The sequence below is a fragment of the Hyalella azteca genome, unplaced genomic scaffold (assembly GCF_000764305.2).
Source record: "Hyalella azteca isolate HAZT.00-mixed unplaced genomic scaffold, Hazt_2.0.2 contig6503, whole genome shotgun sequence".
Lineage (NCBI taxonomy): Eukaryota > Metazoa > Arthropoda > Malacostraca > Amphipoda > Hyalellidae > Hyalella > Hyalella azteca.
In genome coordinates, this window is record NW_025936664.1 from 82,896 (window position 1) to 104,586 (window position 21,691).

General features: G+C 38.9%; 2 protein-coding genes across 2 annotated transcripts in view; both read left to right on the forward strand.

Annotated features, from left to right (window-relative positions):
• The window catches only part of LOC108682750, a 16,050-nt gene extending 12,297 nt beyond the window's left edge, over positions 1 to 3,753 (forward strand). Inside the window, exons 4-5 of the mRNA XM_018171989.2 lie at positions 706 to 858; positions 3,722 to 3,753. Of these exons, the coding sequence (XP_018027478.1) occupies positions 706 to 858; positions 3,722 to 3,753 (185 nt within the window). The remainder of the gene's footprint in view (positions 1 to 705; positions 859 to 3,721) is intronic.
• A 6,870-nt stretch (positions 3,754 to 10,623) lies between these two features.
• On the forward strand, positions 10,624 to 17,887 carry LOC108682760 (protein-L-isoaspartate(D-aspartate) O-methyltransferase). Its single transcript, XM_018172000.2, has 6 exons — positions 10,624 to 10,730; positions 11,078 to 11,214; positions 11,712 to 11,816; positions 12,341 to 12,461; positions 12,948 to 13,111; positions 14,850 to 17,887. Exons 1-6 carry the CDS (start codon positions 10,676 to 10,678, stop codon positions 14,946 to 14,948), a joined length of 681 nt encoding a protein of 226 aa, XP_018027489.1. The 5' UTR covers positions 10,624 to 10,675; the 3' UTR covers positions 14,949 to 17,887.
• Positions 17,888 to 21,691: the final 3,804 nt, after the last annotated feature.

Genomic DNA, 21,691 nt, shown 5'->3' on the forward strand with positions numbered 1-21,691 from the left:
CTGTTATCTTGCATCACTGTTATCTTGCATCACTGTTATCTTGCATCACTGTTATCTTGCATCACTGTTATCTTGCATCACTGTTATCTTGCATCACTGTTATCTTGCATCCCTGTTATCATGCATCCCTGTTATCTTGCATCCCTGTTATCTTGTATCTCTGTTATCATGCATCCCTGTTATCTTGCATCCCTGTTATCTTGCATCCCTGTTATCTTGCATCCCTGTCATCTTGCATCACTGCTATCATGCATCACTGTTATCTTGCATCGCTGTTATCTTGCATCCTTGTTATCTTGCACCACTGTTATCTTGCATCACTGTTATACTCATTGTTGTCTTGCATCACTGTTATCTTGCATCACTGTAATCTTGCATCCGTGTTATATAGCATTCCTGTAATCTTGGTACTTATTTGGGACATAGCAGTCCCAGGCCACGATGCACGATCATTTGGACCACCTGATGCACGATGCTGTTGCTTGCTTCTCGCCACTGGTAGTGTTGCAGGGGAGGTCGATCTGGGATTGTGCCCAGGAACACGCCCAGTTGGCTCTTGAAGGTCTCCAGGGGGAACTCCCCCTTTCTTAGATCATTTGGATCTAAGGTTATATTGAGATCTAAGGTTAAGGATCCCTGTTATCATGCAGCACTGTTATCTTGCATCATTGTTATACTCATTGTTATCTTATTTGACCTGCACAGATATGCACACTCGCCCCCTACGGCCTCCTGGCCAAACCAAATTCCTCTTTCTTGACCGCCCCCGGCAACCCTCCCCCCTGCCCTCCTCCCCCCCGCCAGAGCTGTGCGTGGAAGGGGTGGAAGAGGGGTCCTGGGAGGCCGATACTCCCACAGGTGGGGGCAGGTTATCCTCCGCATCACGGACAACATGCCCACGAAGGGACCAGCGGTGCCCAGTGACGCCGAAGTGCAGCAGGCGCTCCAGCTTTACCTGCACCTCCAAACACAATAATGTGTGTTTTGTGTGAGATTAGTGAGACTATGTGTATTTTGTTTGGGATTAAAGAGACTGTGTTTTCTTTATGCTTATGAGATTGTATATGGATTGTATATGTATGTTTTCTTTATGCTTATGAGATTGTGTGTGTTTTGTATGTATATGGGATTGATGAGACTGCATGTGTGTGAGTGGGTGTGTAGTCACTCTTCTCTCTTGTTCCTCACGTCTTGCTGTCTTCAAACTTGAATGATGGTGATGACGTGGTGAATGACGGTGGTCAAGGCAAAAGAAAAGTATATATGTTCTAATAAGCCAAGACGAACTGATAATAAGTGAGGAAAGAGAGACGAAGAGAGATAAATGGTGCGAGATGCTAACTGCTGGCTTCATTCCGTGGCCGTGTCAGCAAAATGATTTTGCCAACTCCAGGGTATGTTCATTTATGAATTATATTACGTTTAGCGGAATATCCGAGAATATTAATTTAACTTGATAGGTGCAGTTATGTTTACGGTGTACGACTATCAGTGGGAATTTCGCTCTTCGACGCAGAAATCGAAATCTTTCAGCCCGCACGCAATCATCTTGAAAATTATTATGATCATATGGGGAAATCTTTCTAAGACATTGTGGAGTTGAATAATATACAACTGTTAGCAAATTAGGTTGATATAAGTCTTTCGTAATATATATGAGAAAAAAATACATTTTTCACATGCCGTTAGTTAAAGTCGTGAAACTAGCTTCCAACTGCCAGGTACTACATATTATATAGAGCGGGAGTTAAGAACAAAGTGTAATTGCCTTCAAACTTTGCGTCGGACAAAGAACCTACTTGCTTTCAGTATGGAAATAAGATCTCAGTTCTCATAACTGTAGCATTAAAATTAATAATGCCGATATCAGTACTTCTCATTTGCCTGCAGATCAAAGCAAGCCTAATATTTATTTGTGATGGAAAAAACCTGGGCCTATATAAATTAGTTCAGTTGATCTAGATTTGCTGCGGGTAGAGTATATTCAAATGCACACTGCATTTCCAAAACCAATTAATCTGTCAATCGTCGTTCTTGAATTACTTCTTTAGTCATGTGCAATTCGAAGATTAGGGTAGACCAATCGCTGCTCGTAACTTTTGATTTTTGTAGGTGGATAGAAGTCAAAATTTCGCGAGATACGATTGCTACCACTGTCCTTGGCCCATACTTTCAAAAAAAAGTTAAGAGATCGTAAGTTCATCAGCCAATCATTGACGGCCTTTCAAGCAAAATCCACCAATCATAGACAAGAAAAAAGAGCGTAAGTACTTACGTTCACTTAGCGAGTTTTGAAAGTATGGCCCCTGGTCAGGAAGCCACTTGTGCTAGTAAACCAAATGACTTACAAAAACCTATATGTCATATATGAGCAGATAACACGCGTACAATAAGTGCTCTTAAACCTCGTTTCAATTTCAATTCATACCAGAAATATGCTTTGAAGTGACGATCCATTTATTAGTTCAAACATGTAGAAGCTAACTCAACAAACTTCCCAAAATTTTCTTAATTGAACGATGTATTGATTAGACAAACACGTGAAAAGAAGTCTGTGTTGAATATTGTTAAACAATTCGTATTACTTCTGAAATGAGGAAGAATGTAATGGAATTAGCACATGACTGCATTACCGCAGGTTAATTTGGCGTTCAGAAAACGAAGGATGGTGTAATAGCGCTTTATGGGTCTGGGGCCATACTTTCAAAACTCGCTAAGTCAACGTAAATATTTACGCTCTATTTTCTGGTCTATGATTGGTGGATTTTGCTTGGAAGGCCGTCCATGAATGGCTGATGAACTTACGATCTCTTAACTTTTTTTGAAAGTATAGGCCCTGGTTGTTAAAATAACATTTATCTGTTCCGCATTTCATCTTTCTCATGTTTAAAATTTGCATGTAGTCGCCCTTCTACGTTACCATTGATTAAAGTGTCTGTCCTAGAAAGTTTAAGGTTGGAGAAATGGTTTCGTTATCGCTTCCTACTAGCACCAGTAATCTGTTAGTAGAACGTACGTGGTCTTTCGAAATAGCAAGACGGACCCATAAGGTTGATTATGTCATAAGAGTTGATGATTCTGAACGAACATATCATGTAAAATGCATGCTGAAGATTTTCAGGGAGTGCGAGGCGGAATTCAAAACATAGACTCCTGCATGTTCGTTCTGAAGCGCTGAGGATCTGCTTAGTGATTTTAAGATCAGCAATTATAGTATAGCAGGCTGCGTTATCGTCGACTGCGTGGTGACCTCATTGAAGTATNCTATTTTCTTGTCTATGATTGGTGGCAAAACTGGCTAAGTGAACGTAAGTACTTACGCTCTATTTTCTTGTCTATGAATGGTGGATTTTGCTTGAAAGGCCGTCAATGATTGGCTGATGAACTTACGATCTCTTAACTTCTTTTGAAAGCATAGGCCGAGGGCTTCAGCTATCGTACGTCAGTTGATATCGGGCCACTATATATATTTTCTAGTCAAGAAAAGTACTTAAGAATCGGCGACAGGCCTATCCAGGCCTACTCTTTAATGCCGAAGATACTATACTATATACAGGATGATGCTGTAGGGTTCCTCCAGCACAGATGGGAGTGACGGTCTCGTTGAGTTTGACGTATAGTTGTCAAAGGTGTCACGGAGCCTGTTAAATTCATCACGGATCTTGGGAAGCTGCTCGATTTTATTACTTTGAGACCTGGCCCGGTTGTAAAATTGTTTCAGGTGGCAGGATAAACGGCTGCTCAATGTCGTAGGCTGCTCAATGGCTGCCCAATGTGTGAGACAATGTCGGCTGCTGATCTGTGTCTCACAGTTATCATTTCACCTCTCGCTGCCTGGTCATGAGTGCAGAAATTAATACTAGATGGCAGAATTAGACCATAGAATTCATTGATTTAGTATTAGACAATATAGTTTTTTGATTTAAATTTTCAGGGTTAAACAATTCTTCAGATGATGTCGGGTGATCAAAATGCAGGTTTTGATCAACCAACGGCGTTAACGTCGTTAATAAATTAAATTTCTTCATAAAACCTGCATTTTGATCAACCGACGTCGTTAATAAATTAAATTTATTGCTTAACCCCCCATTTTGATCAACCAACGTCAACTGAAGAATTCTTCGACTCTGAAAATTTAAATCAATGAACTCTATTGTCATTTACCGCCCTATATAGTAGCGGACTAACTACACGTTGCAGCCTAGGTATACGAAGCAGCAGATTTTTTCTGTCATTCCTGCGTTCAGCTTAAAATGTCATCAGTGATTTGCTGGCGGAATTACGAACTCGAAACTGTTCTTAATAGTACTGCCGCTTGTAGCTTGTTCGACGTGCCTGTCATTGCCGTCATTTATGTGTTATGGAGATGTTTCTGCCGGCCGTCAACTGGTTTTCTAAGACAGGCGACCTGCTCCCCCAGCCTGCGACGCACCAGACAGGCGACCTGCTCCCCCAGCCTGCGTCACACCAGACAGGCGACCTGCGCTTCTAGCCTGCGTCGCATCAGACAGGCGACCTGCGCTTCTAGCCTGCATGTGGAAATTTGGCGGGAGTTTAGGCGCTTTTATTTTCAGTTTTTATTTTCAGTTTTTATTTTCAGTTTTATTTTCAGTTTTATTTTCAGTTTTTTTTAGTTTGTCATTCAAGCGACCGCTTAGAAAAATATCAAGACCAAAGCAGCTGCTAGTATAATATCGAATCTATTATACCTGATAATATCAATTCAAAAATAGCTGCTAATATCAAGTCAACAATATCTGCTTATGTCAAGTCAATAATTGCTGATAATAATAATACAAATAGTCAATAGTAGCTGAAATAATAATAAATAATAGCCAATAGTAGCAACTGAGTCAACAATAGTTGCCAATATCAAGTCAATAATAGCTGTTAATATCAAGTCAATAATAGCTGCTAATATCAGTCAATAATAGTTGCCAATATCAAGTCAATAATAGCTGCTAATATCAAGTCAATAATAGCTGCTAACATCAAGTCGATAATGGCTGCTAATATCAAGTCAATAATAGCTGCTAATATCAAGTCAATAATAGCTGCTAATATCAAGTCAATAATAGCTGCTAATATCAAGTCAATAATAGCTGCTAATATCAAGTCAATAATAGCTGCTAATATCAAGTCAATAATAGCTGNCAGGGCTAGAACTTTGACTCAGGTCTAGAACTTTGACTCAGGTCTAGAACTTTGACTCAGGTCTAGAACTTTGACTCAGGTCTAGAACTTTGACTCAGGGCTAGTACTTTGACTCAGGTCTAGAACTTTGACTCAGGGCTAGTACTTTGACTCAGGTCTAGAACTTTGACTCAGGGCTAGTACTTTGCCTCAGGTCTAGAACTTTGACTCAGGGCTAGTACTTTGACTCAGGGCTAGAACTTTTCCATCAATTTCCTCAGCTCTAGAACTTTTCCATCAATTTTTCCATTTTTCTAGAACTTTCCATCTCAGTACTTTGACTCAGATCTGGAACTTTTCCATCAATTTTTCCATCTTTCTAGAACTTTCCATCTCAGTACTTTGACTCAGGTCTAGAACTTTTCCATCAATATCCACAACGTCTAGTGAATATTACGTTTCAATTGCAGATGATCTAATCTTATCATATTAATTATAATGAATAGAATGAGACGCCTGATTGACACCGGACAGTACTCCAAAGTCATATCACCACTTATCAAACTTCAGAACAGAAAATTTAATTATAACCAGGCTGTATTTCGAACATTCTTCGAACATTTCCACCGTTTCTTTTCACAGTAGACAAAGCACTCATTTTACGAATTTCCTACAGGAAACCATGTAAATAATGGAAGCTATGGAAGTTTAGATCAATATTAAGCTGAATGCAACACTTGCTTTAGAGATATGGAAGCTTTGATTAAAATACAACACGTGCACCAGAAGGCGCGTAATCTCAGGCACTAACACCCGTTATCTTCCCCGGCCTGATAAGCGGCCTCCTGCTTATCAAGCCGCGCAGCTCAGACGCTGCAGGTAACACAGATATTGGCAGGGCTCGGAAATATTCTACTAGTGGGTGAGTACGAAGAATTGAGTGTTAAAATTGTTATTGTTTCAAACTTGCAGACCAGCCCTGCGTGTCCCGGGACCAAAAATCTCAGAAATTTTGGAATCACGTTTTCCCAAACCCGTTGTTACTAACCCCGGTAATGAAAATAGATCAATAAATTACAATAAATTATTGTATGCTAAAGAAAGATCCGTACAAATAGCGAGTACGATAAGCGATAATGCGATAATGGCCATCGAGGCCCAGCTTCGCTGACGGAGTTCCACAGGCAAGGTTTGGGTCATCTCAACATCACAACAACAAAGAAAAATAAAATGAACTTCAATATTAATGCGCCCCATTAAAAAGTTCTAACCAGGGGAAGCTGCACCTATTCTGCAATGCTCTTCGTTTAAGTTATTGAATAGTTCAGATTGAATTCAGTCATTGATAATCTTATTTTTATATGCAACAGTATTGTGCTCTTTACTATAGTATGCCGCAGAGCGTCATTGAGTTAGCTGCCTGTAGGTTACCCAATTTTCAACTTATCCGCATGACTAAGAAGCCGGATTATGATTAGATTATGTTACTAGATTAAAAAAGTTTTTTCCATTAGCGATTACCATGGAGGAGCAAGTTTACCTGCTACTCGAATATTATATTTGCTTGAATTAATTCCATTGTGGGCTCCAGTATCTCTCAAATAAAAGAGTAATATGCCAGTATCTCAAATATGCCAGTAATATGCCAGTATCTCAAATAAAAGAGTATGGCCCCGCAGGGGCCATACTTTCAACACTCGCTAAGTGAACGTAAGTACTTACGCGTTATTTTCTTGTCTATGATTGGTGGATTTTGCTTGAAAGGCCGTCAACGATTGGCTGATGAACTTACGATCTCTTAACTTTCTTGAAAGTATAGCCCCTGAATTCGAACACTAATGGCCATTTTCCCGAATTCCAAGGATAATTCCAGGACATATAGCATACCTGTAACCATGCAAGAAGTTAGAGAACGAGAGATTTGTACGAGATTTTCATGCCCTCATTTATGGTGTATCACTGGAGCCGAGGGAAACGACTCATTCACTATTTAGTGGAAGTGAATCGAAATTTTTAAAATTTGCTCATGTTAAGGGCTTTGGAAAGTAGAAGAAAAACACCTGGTTTTATGAAAAAGTAAAACTTCTGATTGTCCTAAATAATAAATAGTAATAATGAATAATAGCGGTTTCAGCGTTTATTAGGCCGTAGGCACGTCCGTCCGTCCGTGACCTCACGTTTTCGTCGACGAGAAAATGCGCTCTCTGTCACTGCAGTGAGTACTGAGTTATATTTTATTCCCCTTAGCGATTGCCATGGAGGAGCAAGTTTACCTGTAACTCGAATATTTTATTTGCTTGAATTAATTCCATTGTGGGCTCCAGTATCTCTCAAATAAAATATCAATATGGCATCTAGTGACCGCAGGGGCCATACTTTCAAAACTCGTTAAGCGAATGTAAGTACTTACGCTCTATTTTCTTGTCTATGATTGGTGAATTTTGCTTGAAAGGCCGTCAACGATTGGCTGATGAACTTACGATCTCTTAACTGAATTCAAACACTAATGGCCATTTTCCCGAATTCCAAGGATAATGCAGGACATATTGCATATCTGTAACCAAGAAGTTAGAGAACGAGAGATATGTAAGAGATTTTCATGCCCTCATTGATGGTGTATCACTGGAACCGAGGCAAACGACTTATTCAATTTTTAGTGGAAGTGAATCGAAAATTTTTAAAATTTGCTCATGTTAAGGGCTTTGGAAAATAGAAGAAAAACACCTGGTTTTATGAAAAAGTAAAACTTCTGATTGCCCTAAAGCTCTTTTGCGTCTTATAGAGGGTTTTGGATATGACCCAGATAATCCTTTATAGTGGTTGGAGAGATTTGAAGCTATTTTTCTGGCTGGGTAGTTGTCAGGAGCAAATTTTATAATCGAGGAAAATTCTAGATTATCCTCATGAAAACACTTGCTTTGAACACGTTTCTACGAGTATATTCGAGTAAACGGGCGCTGAAAAAAAACTTACTTTATCCATAACGATGCGCCATCAAATTTGGATTAATTAACAAGTTATATATTGTTATACATAATATATAGAATAACAATAATAACATTTTAATCGAGATACTTCGAAACTTCGTTCGATTTTTTCGTAGCCGTTACTCTGAGCTGAATCATCGTTCATCATGGATATACTTGTGTCATTTCACTCATTTGATGACATTATAATTTACAATATTTCAATTAGGACTCTCAAAGTGACTCGTATGATAAGACTTTTAATGGATGCGTATACATATAGAATAATAAATTATAGATAGTTATGTCTAATATATGGAATAACGATAATCGAAATAATTGTTCTACTGGCTCTTTGGGCAATCAGCCTACGTGAGCCCGGAAGGTCTTATCTTCTTATTTATGAGTTGAGATAACGCCTTCCTGCGGTGGGAGGCTCTATGATGCGTGATCATGTCTTCAAATCACGGTGAATTCTTTGTCTGGTGAAAAGTTATGTCAGCATCGCGGTGATGTCTGTCTGGTGAGAGGTTATGTCTGTATAACGCTGATGTCTATGTCTGGTGGGTGAGACGTTGTGCATAAATCGCGGTGATGTCTATGTCTGGTGAAAGGTTATGCCTGCATGGCGGTGGTATCTATGTCGGATGAAATGTTATATCTGCATCGCGGTGATGTCTATGTCTGGTGAGTGGTTATGTCTGCATCGCTAGCGCTAAGTCGCCGGCTAAGCCGGCATGCGCCGTTATTTACTGCAGTGATAGCCGTTATCTGCTGCAGCGATAAGCGTTATCTGCGACGGGTTACGCTGCGCGACTTGATCACAAACTTGCAAGATTAAGATAAGTGTCTTTACAGTAAGGTGTCGTTGGCACAGTGAAGTGATCGCTCGTGGCTTTGTATTTTGATGAGTGAACCTGGTAACTACTAACTATGTTTAACTATCCTAATTGCACAAAAATTGAAGGAAGAGTGAAGGAATTGTGGCTAACGTAGGAATCGGAGGTTTTACTGAAGAATCGTAATCGTGAGATAATAAAGAATCGTAAAGGTTAATAACGGATATTTTGTTTATTACCAGAGCTTGAAACTATTTCAAAATTGTCAGAGAAATTACAGATATTGAGACTGGCCATGATTAACTGGCTTATAATGCTGATTACATTTATTTGTATTTTAGTCCATTTGCCGTAGGCCATCAGCCAGGGTTCACAAGTAAAGTGCATAATTAAGGCATTAAAATATTTAAAAATATAGTTTTCTTCTCGTAATACTCTTGAGTCACTACAAAATCTTGGAGTGTGTGAAGCTGGAGACTATGCATAGCCATCCTAAGTGTACGTTGACTAGGAACATTTCCGAGCTGCGCCATCGTACACTATAATGTACCTCAAGTGCACGTATAAAGTACCTTCTTCAATGGTGCAAACGCGGGTGCACTTGTCAGTGAACTTTTTTATTTATGGAATATATTTATAATAAACATTACTGTATTCACTGCTGTAATATCCATAATTTTTTTTTCCAGAATTTCATCATCGTTTTTGCATGCTAATTGCTCTCCTCAGATTGATAAATACGGCGCCTGTCACTCAGCAGTATTAAAGAGCAGGATAGGATCAGGTACTCTTTAGGATTGCAATGCACGTGCAGCGCTTCTGCCCTGTCGTATCGGGATATTGCACATAGTGGCTGTTGGGGCGCGTATCCAGGATACTTATTGTGTCGGGATATTGCATATAGGGGCTGTTGGGGGCGCGTATCCAGGATACTTATGTCGTGTCGGGATATTGCATATAGGGGCTGTTGGGGCGCGTAAGGGGCGCGTATCCAGGATACTTCTCGTGTCGGGATATTGCATATAGGGGCTGTTGGGGCGCGTATCCAGGATATTTCTCGTGTCGGGATATTGCACGTGAAACATACAATGCAATGTGAAACATAATATTATCATGCAATGTGAAACATTATATGAGCATGCAATGTGAAACATAAGAGAAAATCTCACCAAAAAATGGGCTGTCCTAATCATCACCATTACTTTCTTACGCCTCTCATCCAGAATGATCTCCCGTCTCTGTATCATAGCTGCTCACTCCGTCCCGTCTCTGCTCATGGCTGCTCAATAACAGTTTCTCTTGCTTCCTGAAATCTCATGAATATAACATGTCTTCTCTCCCTTCCTCAAACCTCAATATACATGCTTCATATTTTTAGCATTTACAGCTTCTCTCTAAAATAATTGAAGAATTATTTTAATTGTCTAAATAAATTTTATTACCAGTAATGATATAATTGAACTACATTTACTATCTCCTCTGAATTTCTACAATCATGTCTTCTCTGGAAGAACTGAATCTGATATGACCATTCAATAAATTAGATTTTTTGGGTTATGGAAATTTTCAGATGGTTACAAAACTAGGAGCTCCTAAACTTTAATATCCTAACCTAACCTAACCTAACCTAACCCTTAACCTAACCTAACCTAACCCTTAACCTAACCAAACCTAACCCTTAACCTAACCTAACCTAACCTAACCTGCAGCTTTTTGACAATCCTCAATAGAGCAACAATGGCTTGGAGATCCCATGGCAAAGATCATGAAGATCTAATCCGGAATCTGAGGAGTAAGTCATCATTTTTCGTACATGAACTCCATTTAGTAATTTGAACTTATTTTTTTCAACTTTTTAGGGGATTTAGTGTAAATTTGCTAATTTATGTAGTGTCTATCTCTGAGTTTGATTCCAAATTCCTTCTCTTTGTTTTCCGAAATGGTAATGTTCACATGAAAAGTTCGAAATAGAACAATGAATTCCATAGCAACCTTGCTGGTAATTTATTTTATTTTACCAGTCGTCATGAAATTATTGAATCAATGTACATTAGATAGTGGATTAGATTAATAAGTATTTAATTTAAAATTCACTAGGATCAGTTGGAATTAATGTCAAAATATGATTGATTTGCTCAGGCAATGGTGTTATCACGAGCGATGCTGTGGAGAAGGCCATGCTGATGGTAGATCGGGGCAAGTATTCTAAGAAGAACCCCTATCATGACTCTCCGCAAAGCATTGGTTATGGTGTTAACATTAGTGCTCCTCATATGGTGGGTGATTCCTTTTATTGTTGTTTCTCATTTTAATTATCGTGAAATGAGTGCATAAAAAATTGTACTTTAGTCCTATAGGAGTTTAATTTTACAATACCTTCGGACCACTCTTAGTGTTTTCACTCAACCACTCTATGGTTGGATGGCATATTTAGGGAGTTATGCTTTTTATGCTATCTTTCACACTTTTTTTACATTGATATTCATGATTGATAGTTGTTCAAGAAGATATGATATTTCTCACTAACTACGTATTGTAGTAATCTTAATCGAGTTCTTGAGTAATATGGTAATCTTACTTGAGTAGTTGTTTTCCAGTAATAATTCTCACGTCATTGGATGCAGAAATTTTCTCATTTATTAATGAAGCCACCAGAATATGACTATATTTTCACATTCTCTTCTTTATTCGCATTTCATCTCTACAACCGCTAATACACCAAATATCTGGCAATTTATTTCTGTTGTGGTGTGCACAACTATTTTGTTGACAGCATGCGTGCTCCCTGACACTGCTACAAGACCACCTCAAGAAGGGCAACAGAGCCTTGGATGTTGGGTGTGGCAGTGGCTACCTAACTGCTTGCATGGGTCATATGGTGAGTGTTTTATTTCATTTCCATCACTATAATTTTTATTGTTGAAGATATTGTTGACGCTCCGAATATGAACGCGTTCAAGAACAGACTAGACAAGGCCATGCATGAGCATATGTTTAGTCTTGAAATGCCTCATACCCTACGGAACAACTGATATCTATAGAAGCAATTTTGAACCTACCGTCCGTTGAAAATATTTAATCAAAAGGCCAGTCTAGTCAAGAAAAGTACAAGTTTCGGCGACAGGCCTATCCAGGCCTATTCTTCAATGCCGAAGATACTATAGTATACTATTCACTAGACTCTGCTAGTACTGAGAAAGATGACAGTTTAATTGTGCTAGTAAATGTTCAAATGTTCACAGAAATGCCTCCGTGGCACCGGAACTCCTCTCTCAAAATAAGAACTCAAACATCACCTTAATGCCATTAAGTTCATATAGCGGTGTTTAGATCTTGATCATGGATTGATTTTCACATGTTGAATAAGTTATCAGGTAATGAATTTCATTGTTTTACTGACAGGTGGGAAAAGGAGGGCTCTCTGTAGGGATTGACCACTTCCCTGAACTGGTTGAGCAAGCGCGTGAAAACATCAACAATGACAGTCCGGAGCTGCTAAAGTCTGGCATTGTCCAGCTTGTTGGTTAGTTAATGTGGAATAATGATCAAAGATTTACTTGTTTACATTGAAAGAAAACAATCTTCACATATCACTTTTTTTGCATGCAAAGGATATTTTATTAAGGAGTACATTAAATTGAATCAGACTAAGATCTTGTGACTATGGGATGAAGATAGTTAGTGAGCAGTTGAATGATGATCGGGTTTATTTCCAACTATCTAATTTCTGAAAAGCGCAAATGTATAGAATGTGATCTGTGTCATAGGCTAGCTTTGTTTGTAATAAAAAATCGGTCGGAATCAATAGTCGCCTAAACTTGACACACAACACTAATGGTGATTCACATTTTGGCGCATTTTCTCATTTATGGGAAAAAATGCACTATTGTGCTCGCCATGTCCGTCCGTCCGTCTGTCTGTCTGTCCGTGACTTCACGTTTTCGTCGACGAGAAAATGCGCTCTCTGTCACTCACGGCAGTGAGTACTGAGTTATATTCTTTATGACAGTGGGGGATGGACGTAAGGGCTATGCTGCTGGAGGGCCTTACGACGCCATCCACGTGGGGGCAGCATCGCCCGAGCCCCCCAAGAGCCTCGTAGACCAACTCGCTCCTGGGGGTTGTCTTGTGATCCCTGTGGGGCCAGCAGACGGAGGCCAGAACCTAGAAAAGGTCACCTCATGTTCCACAGTCTAAGGGTACCAAGGCCCTGAGGAATTATCCTCAGGGCCTGTAAGCCAAGTATAAACCTGCCCTGTTCCGCACTGGACTGACGCATAATTCTATTCTATTTTTCACGCATAAAACAATCTGGTTTAACCAGTTCTGTACTCTGCTTTTCCTTCTACCCTCCAGATCTAATGACCGGCTTTACTTGCTGCCGCCTATCCACCTTAAGGTACCCACACAGTGAAAGCAGGTTGCCAGCGTGCTGGTTACCTGCTGAGGCTGGCGCCTGAAACAAGCGCGAGAGGTTCACAGAGGAAGCAGGTTGCCAGCGTGCTGGTTACCTGCTGAGGCTGGCGCCTGAAATTGAAATAAATAGGCCTGGCGCTGGCCTATTCGTACAGGTTTTCACTGTGGACACTTACATTATTATCCTATTATTATTACATTATTATCCTATGTTCATGTGGCAGGTTGGAGCAGGTAACCAGCACGCTGGCAACCTGCTTTCACTGTGTGGGTACCCTAAGCTTGGGTGTAATTTTATCGTGAATACTTCTATTTGACTTCATTTGTTGTTGTTTGATTGTCTGCTACAAATCTTATAATCGATATTTAATACACTTCAAATTGTCCAATCGATCTGAAACTTTGCACACTTACATAAAGGTTTTAATCAATTGACCTTATAAATAATTAAAAAAATATATATTAAAAAACAAAACTTAAAAATAGTTTTTTTGGATATTTAAAAATAAATAAAAAAATAAATTCATTGTACAAATGGAACATCGGTGACACTGGTCTCTTCAGAAGTGTTGTCTTTAATTTTTCAACGCACATATTACTACACTTCTCTTTAACTAGCTTTCTTGTCTGTCTGCTACAATTCATATAATTGATATTATAAGATTTCCTTTCCAATCGATCTGAAATTTTACACACTTGCGTAAAGTTGGAGACAAAGCATGAATCAATTAATAGAAGAAAATGAATAGAAAATAGGAAAAAATTAAAATTTAAAATAAATAGAATTTAAAAAAATAAAGTTAATACAAATTTTTTAATATATAAAAATAAAATAAGAAATTCATTTTACATTTGTAGCATCGGAGATTCACACTGTAGAAGTGTGGTCTTAACATTAATTTAAAATTACTTTTTAAACGCATATTTTATTCTCATTTCATTTCAATTCCTTAATAAATTCTCTGAGAGATGGTCTTCAAACCAATGATGACTTTAAGTTCAAATAGTTTCATTATTATCAACTAATTTTAGAGAATTTGTCAGGATTCAATCCTTTTCCTTGTTATAGTTAGAAATAAAATATTAAATATATGTTGCAATTGGTATTGATTTGTATAAACTTTTTATTACATTTCTAGTATTGTCAAGTTCAGCTTTTTTATCAATGGGTTTGCATGAGGCCATTGTTTTGAATGAAAGATCTTCGCCATTATCTGCTTAGATATAGGCCCGTATCCTAAATAGGGCACTAGCACTACGAAGTAGCACTACGCACTACAAGCCGTAGTGCGTGCGACTACAAGCCGTAGTGCGACATGGAACACNAATTTTCTTTGGCCCCACCTGGCGCTAAAAATTTATCTGTGAACTGTTTTGATAATTGTTGCTTGAAGGTTCCCTGTTACTAACTTCTTATCCAACTGAAATTTCATTAGGTTTCTGAACTGCTTCATAACCACTGTCTCTTTTTATAAATATTTCCTTTATTTCACAGATTGAAAAACTTGCTAACGGAACAGTGAAGCGTACCAAGCTCATGGGCGTGAGGTATGTCTCCCTATCGGATAAAAAAGACCAATGGCCGGGTCGGTGATTTCTCAAGAAATTTGTATGATAGCTGCTGGCAACTACTGTTTCTAATTTTGGGGTAAAAAAGCATCGCCCAGCCAATCATACTGTTCGGGACTCAAGCTAATCTCGACTTGCATCTTAAGTTTAATTGATTTCAGCGTAATTATTGCAATAATTCACGTAGTTCTCTTCCTCATTGGGATGTTCCGATGCGGTTCCTTGCTCTCCGCAGTCTTGAGATGTACGACGAGCATATAGGTCTGTCGGAACGGACTTCGTGACTCAGTTGCCCTAACAAAATTTAGAGTCGCTCCAGCTTCTGGTAATCCAAATCAGAAGCTGCCGCGTCTGTAAATTTTCACTGGCTGTGGTGTCAAGTTTTTATGTAAGCAGGATACTTTGCGTTTCATCCTTTGCTTCTTGTGCCGACGACTCGTGTAAGCGACATCTTGTATGATTGTCTTCGACTCGTTTGCTCACTTGTCCCTTCTCCATCTTTTATTCTTTCTCGCAGCCAGACCGTTCTGGGTACAATATAATCAATTGATAGTCAATGTCGTTGAAACTCTAGTGCTTTTTTGCACTGGCAAGCGAAGGATAATTAAATTCAATCAATTAGCTATACGAGCAATCTAAATTATGTGTACAGGCAGTTCAGGAAGGCCATGCTCGAGTGGAGACTTAAACTATAAGATAAGATAAACTATAAGATAAGATAAGATAAACTATAAGAGATAAACTATAACGATAAAGATTATGATCTCTACTTCAATTCGGTCACAATCGTTCTTCTCATATTCGTCTTTCGATTACTTACTGTTGCATTATCCTAGATAATAAGTGTTTGCTTTTTAATTATATCTGTATGCGTGAATTGTTGCATAACTTTGGCAACGGATTCATCTGTTTGGTTTAGAAAATTGCACATTCGTTGCGCAAAAATTAAGCAATTTCTTTACTCCTGGAATGGTGTGCATATATAAAAGGTTCCATGAAAAAGGTGATCGGGGGCTTTCTTGTGAGTCAATGAAATCGCTACTAATACGTAATACCCATGTTACTTGCACAGCGCCCTGTATAAAATACGTTGAAATATGTCATATGCATATCTTGTGTTCAATAATTACGGGTCTCGTGTTTCATTTTTAAGCTAATTAGATTAAATGACACAACATTTTTGCCTATCATTAGGCCAGTAGGTCGTCTCGTTCCACCATGACAGCGCTCACCTTGTTCATGGTGGCAAATAAATGATTTTTTACATATCATTTAAGTTTTACTCAGCTGCCCCGTTGACTAATTGGAAATTATTTAAATATGGAAAAAATCATTTGTTCTAATGCAATTTCGGCAATGAAAAATTAGCGAAAGTTGTGATAGTATTGAGAGTTTTTGGCGTATCCCTAAGAAGCTGTTTCTGCTCTTATATAATAGTATAGTGCTTGTTCTTTTCTTAAAATCATATAGTTGAGCGTAGAATTGTTCCATTAGATGAGATTTGAACACTTGTGTTAAATTGGCCGAATAAATTGAATTTTTGTCATTTTCAATGAAAACTTTTATCGTTTACATTTGACAAAAAATTTTCACATCTAGCTCCTTCTGTTTGTTTCTGGTGTCTAACACTTTTTAGAGTATTATAAGTTATAACTTTCAAGACCGTAAGTTATTGATTGTCATAATCGATTTTGTAAATTAATGGTTTTAATTTTATGGTTTTGATAATCTATGATTTTTGTGACGGTTAAAACTTTTACAAAGTTTAGCTAATAATTGAAGAAGATATTAAAGAGCTCTCCCACTCTGATAGGCTAACAAGTTTGATGACACAAACATGTGAGCACTTCTAGTCATTAACTACTTGCTATGAATACTACTACTTGAATACTACTACTTGAATAAATACAGTGTCTGCAATGTAATTAAGTCCCTTCTATACCTGAGAGAATGTTCAGGGAGTGTGTTGTCCTAAAGAAAAGCTATGAGAGGAACATTTCCTAATCTTTCTTAAAAAATTATGACAAGCAGCTGCTTTTTTGTACTGCAGATTGTACCCAGGTGTGCCTGCGGGGTGGTTGTACCTCTTATGTAGTTGTTTTTTTAGGCTCAGAAGCCTGTAGACGGATATTATGTTAATCAGGATTATGTTAATGCTTAGCAGACATCATTGCATACATATTTAATCCGCATATGTATCTCGATGACACCCAAAATTATGGATACTGTGCGCCGGCTGACGCTGCAGCGTCAGACGTGGAGCCGTCTCAGACTGAATGCGCTCTAACCGGCTCCAGCTCAATGCGTCAAAAACCAACTTTATTTGGTTTGAGACTCCTCGGAACCAACCCTCATCGGTTTCCGGCCAACCCTGTTCGAGTGGGCAACGAGCTCGTCATGCCTGCGTCTTCAGTTCGTAACCTGGGCATTCTACTGGACTTTTAACTTTCTGTGAACAATCACCTTGCCAAAGTCACCAGCACTTATTTTGGCGCTCTGCGACGAATACATAGCGTACGTCTACCGCTGTCTCTTGAGGCCCATGTCGTGGCGCTCGTTCTGACCAGATTGGGCTATGGTAATGTCGCTCTGCATGGACTTCCGACCACGACACTAAACAAACTGCAAGCCGTAATGAACGCTGCTGCGCGACTTGTGTGCAATTAATAAGCGAAAATTCGATAACGTGACGCCGATATGTCGCGATCTTCAATGGCTGCTGTGCATGCAGGAGCGCACGCAGTTCAAGGTCGCTGTTCTGACGTTCCGATGCCTTCACTGTCTGGCCCGTCCTTGTCTCACGGAATATCTGCAACGCGTTTCGGATCTGCCTTCTAGAAGACGGCTGCGTTCGTCATTATCAGCGGACCTCGTCGTTCCATCTACACGTCTATCTACCGTCGACGTCAGTGCGTTCCTGGTCGCCGCTGCCAGAACCTGGAACAGTCTGCCGGCTTCCGTAACATCGGCTCCTTCGTTGCAGGTGTTTCGTCAACGCCTAAAGACGGAACTATTTCGTAGAGCCTATGAATCGAATGCTTAATCATTTTTATCCGTTCTCATCCTTTCTAGTGCATATTTATTTTTCGCTTGCTATTAAACTAACGTGTAATGCGCCCTCGAAGTTCGTTTGAACCAGACGCCACGATAACTGCTTCGAATAATAATTATTATATTGGCGTCTGGAATTAGAATAATAATAATAATTTTATTGTCCCATTTGTATCCTTGAGGCTCAGCGTTGAGCATATTTACATCATGTCTTCTATTTATTATTATGTTTATTCAGCATTGTCTTGCTTTTACGTGATAAAAATAACAGGTTACCAAACAAATTTGTGATAAGGGTAATTTAACAGAGCTTGACTGTTCTATAATTTCAACATTTTACGGGAGTAATTTGCGCTCGATACTTGAATAGTGATGCCTGATAATGTTAGAACCTATTCCATTGTTCTGGATAGTTAACCTTAAAGTTAACGTCTTTTCCATTAATTTGTTCAGCAAAGATGACGTCTGAAATGAATTCTAGGAAGAAGGTTGTAGAATTCTCCCCAACATGAACTACATCGGGCTCACAACTACAACATTAAGCCGACGTCTCACGTGCCACCTTCAGTCTGGTGGACCAAAGAACCACCTGATGGAGGCCCATAACGAGACCATCACTCGTACGGTGCTGGAAGAATGCACCAGCGTCGTCATGAGATGCCCCGACGCCAACCGACTCGCGATAGCTGAGGCCCTCGTCATTAAATATAGGACTCCAGCCATTGAGCTTCAAACTACTGGATTTGTCAAAACCTTGAGACTGTTTTCTGAGTGATTTTTGGTGATTTAATTCTTGGTTATCTTCATATTTTCGTGATTTGGCAATTATTGCTGACCAAATTTATTTTTGAGTAGTATCCTATTTACATGATTTTGTGCTTAGATCGTTCCAAATTTCATCACTCAATGCCTCTTGTACCTTGATAATGATTCATACATTCCACACGTCGACGAAATAAAAATATCTATCGTTACCCTGATTTTCGATTTACCAGTACAAACAAAAATTATTGCTCGATCTATTGAAAAAAAACCTAGTAAGAAAAATTTAAATAAAACAAATTCTCTGGTCTTCAATGAAACCTGCTTGAAGGAAACAATACTGCCAACCTATACAAATGACAGAGAAGTAGACTTGTATAATGGCAAAATAATTTTTAATAAATGACCTTTTATCTCATTTCTGCCATCAAAAACAATTTTTGATCTATCAGCCATCTTTATGTAATAATAGGGAGGCGATAATATAAAATATTATCGCCTCCCGAAATATTTTCTCTCATTATAAATAATTATAATGAGAGAAAAGTTGCCGTCATTTCGGACGTGCATTCAAGAAGTTGCATAAATGGTGAGCGGTAGAGCTAGACAAAGAGGTGATACTCTTCATATATAGTTCTCTACTAGCACAGCAAGTTCTGCTTCTATAACACACACTAACAATAATAACGAGCGAGTCGTAAGATTTGAAAAGTGCTGACTTTTCTTCATGGCATATTTAAAATTTAATTAGGAAGTACCCCTATCATAAATTTTAGCCGGCCAACGCAATTGAGAAAAACTAAATCACGGAATTTCTCCGGAAAAAATTACCGTCTGGCAACCCTGTTTAAAAAAAGGACAAAAAATGAAATAATAGTACAAGATGAAGCAATGTTAAAAGTCGTAAGACGGTAGAAATGTCATCAGCACAAAACCTTTGCTGCGTGCTGCCTCTGAATTGCGGTGCCGACTCCCCTTCAACGCGCGTGAAGAGGCAAAGGAGACACAACTCGCTCGTTATACGGACAGATTTTTTTCAAGCAGGCCAGCAAAGACGGGCAGATTCTCCCGAGCAGGCTACCAAAGACGGACAGATTCTCCCGCGAAGGCCAGCAAAGACGAACAGATTCTCCCGAGCAGGCTAGCAAAGACGGACAGATTCTCCCAAGCAGGCCAGTAAAGACGGACAGATTCTTCCAAGCAGGCTAGCAAAGACAGACAGATTCTCCCGAGCAGGCTAGCAAAGACGGACAGCTTCTCCCGAGCAGGATAGCAAAGACGGACAGATTCTCCCGAGTAGGCCAGCAAAGACGAACAGATTCTCCCGAGCAGGCTAGCAAAGACGGACAGATTTTCCCGAGCAGGCTAGCAAAGACGGACAGATTCTCCCGAGCAGGCTAGCAAAGACGGATAGATTCTCCCGAGCAGGCTAGCAAAGACGGACAGATTCTCCCGAGCAGGCTAGCAAAGACGGACAGATTCTCTCGAGAAGACCAGCAAAGACGGACAGATTCTCTCAAGCAGGCTAGCAAAGACGGACAGATTCTCCCGAGTAGACTAGCAAAGACGGACATATATTCACGAGTAGGCTAGCAAAGACAGTGATTTAGTCTAGTCCATCTTTAATTATGCAGTATTTTATATTCAGTCCAATACAATTAATCGTTTCCTATAATATTCTCATGAGTTATTAGAATGAAATGTAATTATTACTCATTCATTGTGAACGTTGTAAAAAACATCCGTTTTATATGACCATTAATTTGTAGTCATAACACTGGCTAATTTACAGGCTTTAAATAAATAAAAATGAAAGATAATTAAGCAAATAACATAAGAATAGTAACCTCATTGATATTACATTGAGGATTCCGAATTGAAACTGAATTAAGTCACCGAACATGTCCAAACATGAGAATCCCGAATGCGAATGAAATAAAATATATAATTAATTAATGAATTCTGGTTATAATTAGTTCTATAATAATTTCTTTAGTGGAGACGTATCATATCTATATATATAGAGGAGGCGTGCGTCTCAAGCCAATGTAGTCAAGCTTGGATTCAATCCAGAACCTTGTTACGCCACTACACGAAAATATTCAAATAATCTCCAAAATATTCATGTAATCTCCAATATATTCGAATAATCTCCAAAATAATCTCTAAAATTTTCTTATAGTCTAATAATAATCGTGAAATTCTTTGACATTTTCTGCATCATCGAGTACAGAAATTCGGTTGAAATCTTCCACCGTTATTTCATAATTCAATGTTTAATTGGTCATTAAATGAAGTTGATAATATGATCTACATAAAACTGGCAGAAATTAATGCATCTGTAATTTGAACCATCTGTGAGCTCTGCATTGACCGGACGGCATATATTATAACAAAAATTTACCAAGTTTTGCATATGAACCTCACCATCTTGCAGTATTGCTTATTATAGTCAGCAAAAAATCAGACCTTTTTAATTATATACACGAATTTTTCCTCCCTTCGTAACTCCATTCAGTTCGCAATTCATTTGTGGATAAGAACATCACATGCATCCAACCGTAATGGAAAGGTGAGCTTCGTGCCGTGCTAATATAACAATAAATTTGTTTATTGTGCCTATTGTTACTACTAGCTGAAATAGAGAGCTAAGTGATACACTAGCCGTAATCATTTCTAGGTATGTTACTCAATTAATGGCTGCGTAAATATCATATTCTTAGTATCTGTACTTCTGTCAGTACTCTTGAATACTTCTCGCTACTCCCACTACTCCACTACTCATCCCCCCCCCTTAATTATTGGTTTCGAACCGCTTCTCTTGTTAGTGAAATCCACCAGTAAAAATGTCTTCTTTTTTAATTGCATTAAAATTTAGAACGAATGTCCTTCCTGAGGTTTCCTTATGTCCTCACTACCCTACCAAGCTTCCTTATGTCCTCACTACCCTACCAA

Bases quoted from the DNA above. Each gene is read 5' to 3' on its own strand.
- LOC108682760 (XM_018172000.2), top strand. From the start codon at position 10,676: ATGGCTTGGAGATCCCATGGCAAAGATCATGAAGATCTAATCCGGAAT. The intron at 10,731-11,077 runs GTAAGTCATCAT...TGATTTGCTCAG, and splicing joins TCTAATCCGGAATCTGAGGA to GCAATGGTGTTATCACGAGC. The intron at 13,112-14,849 runs GTCACCTCATGT...TTTATTTCACAG, and splicing joins GAGGCCAGAACCTAGAAAAG to ATTGAAAAACTTGCTAACGG.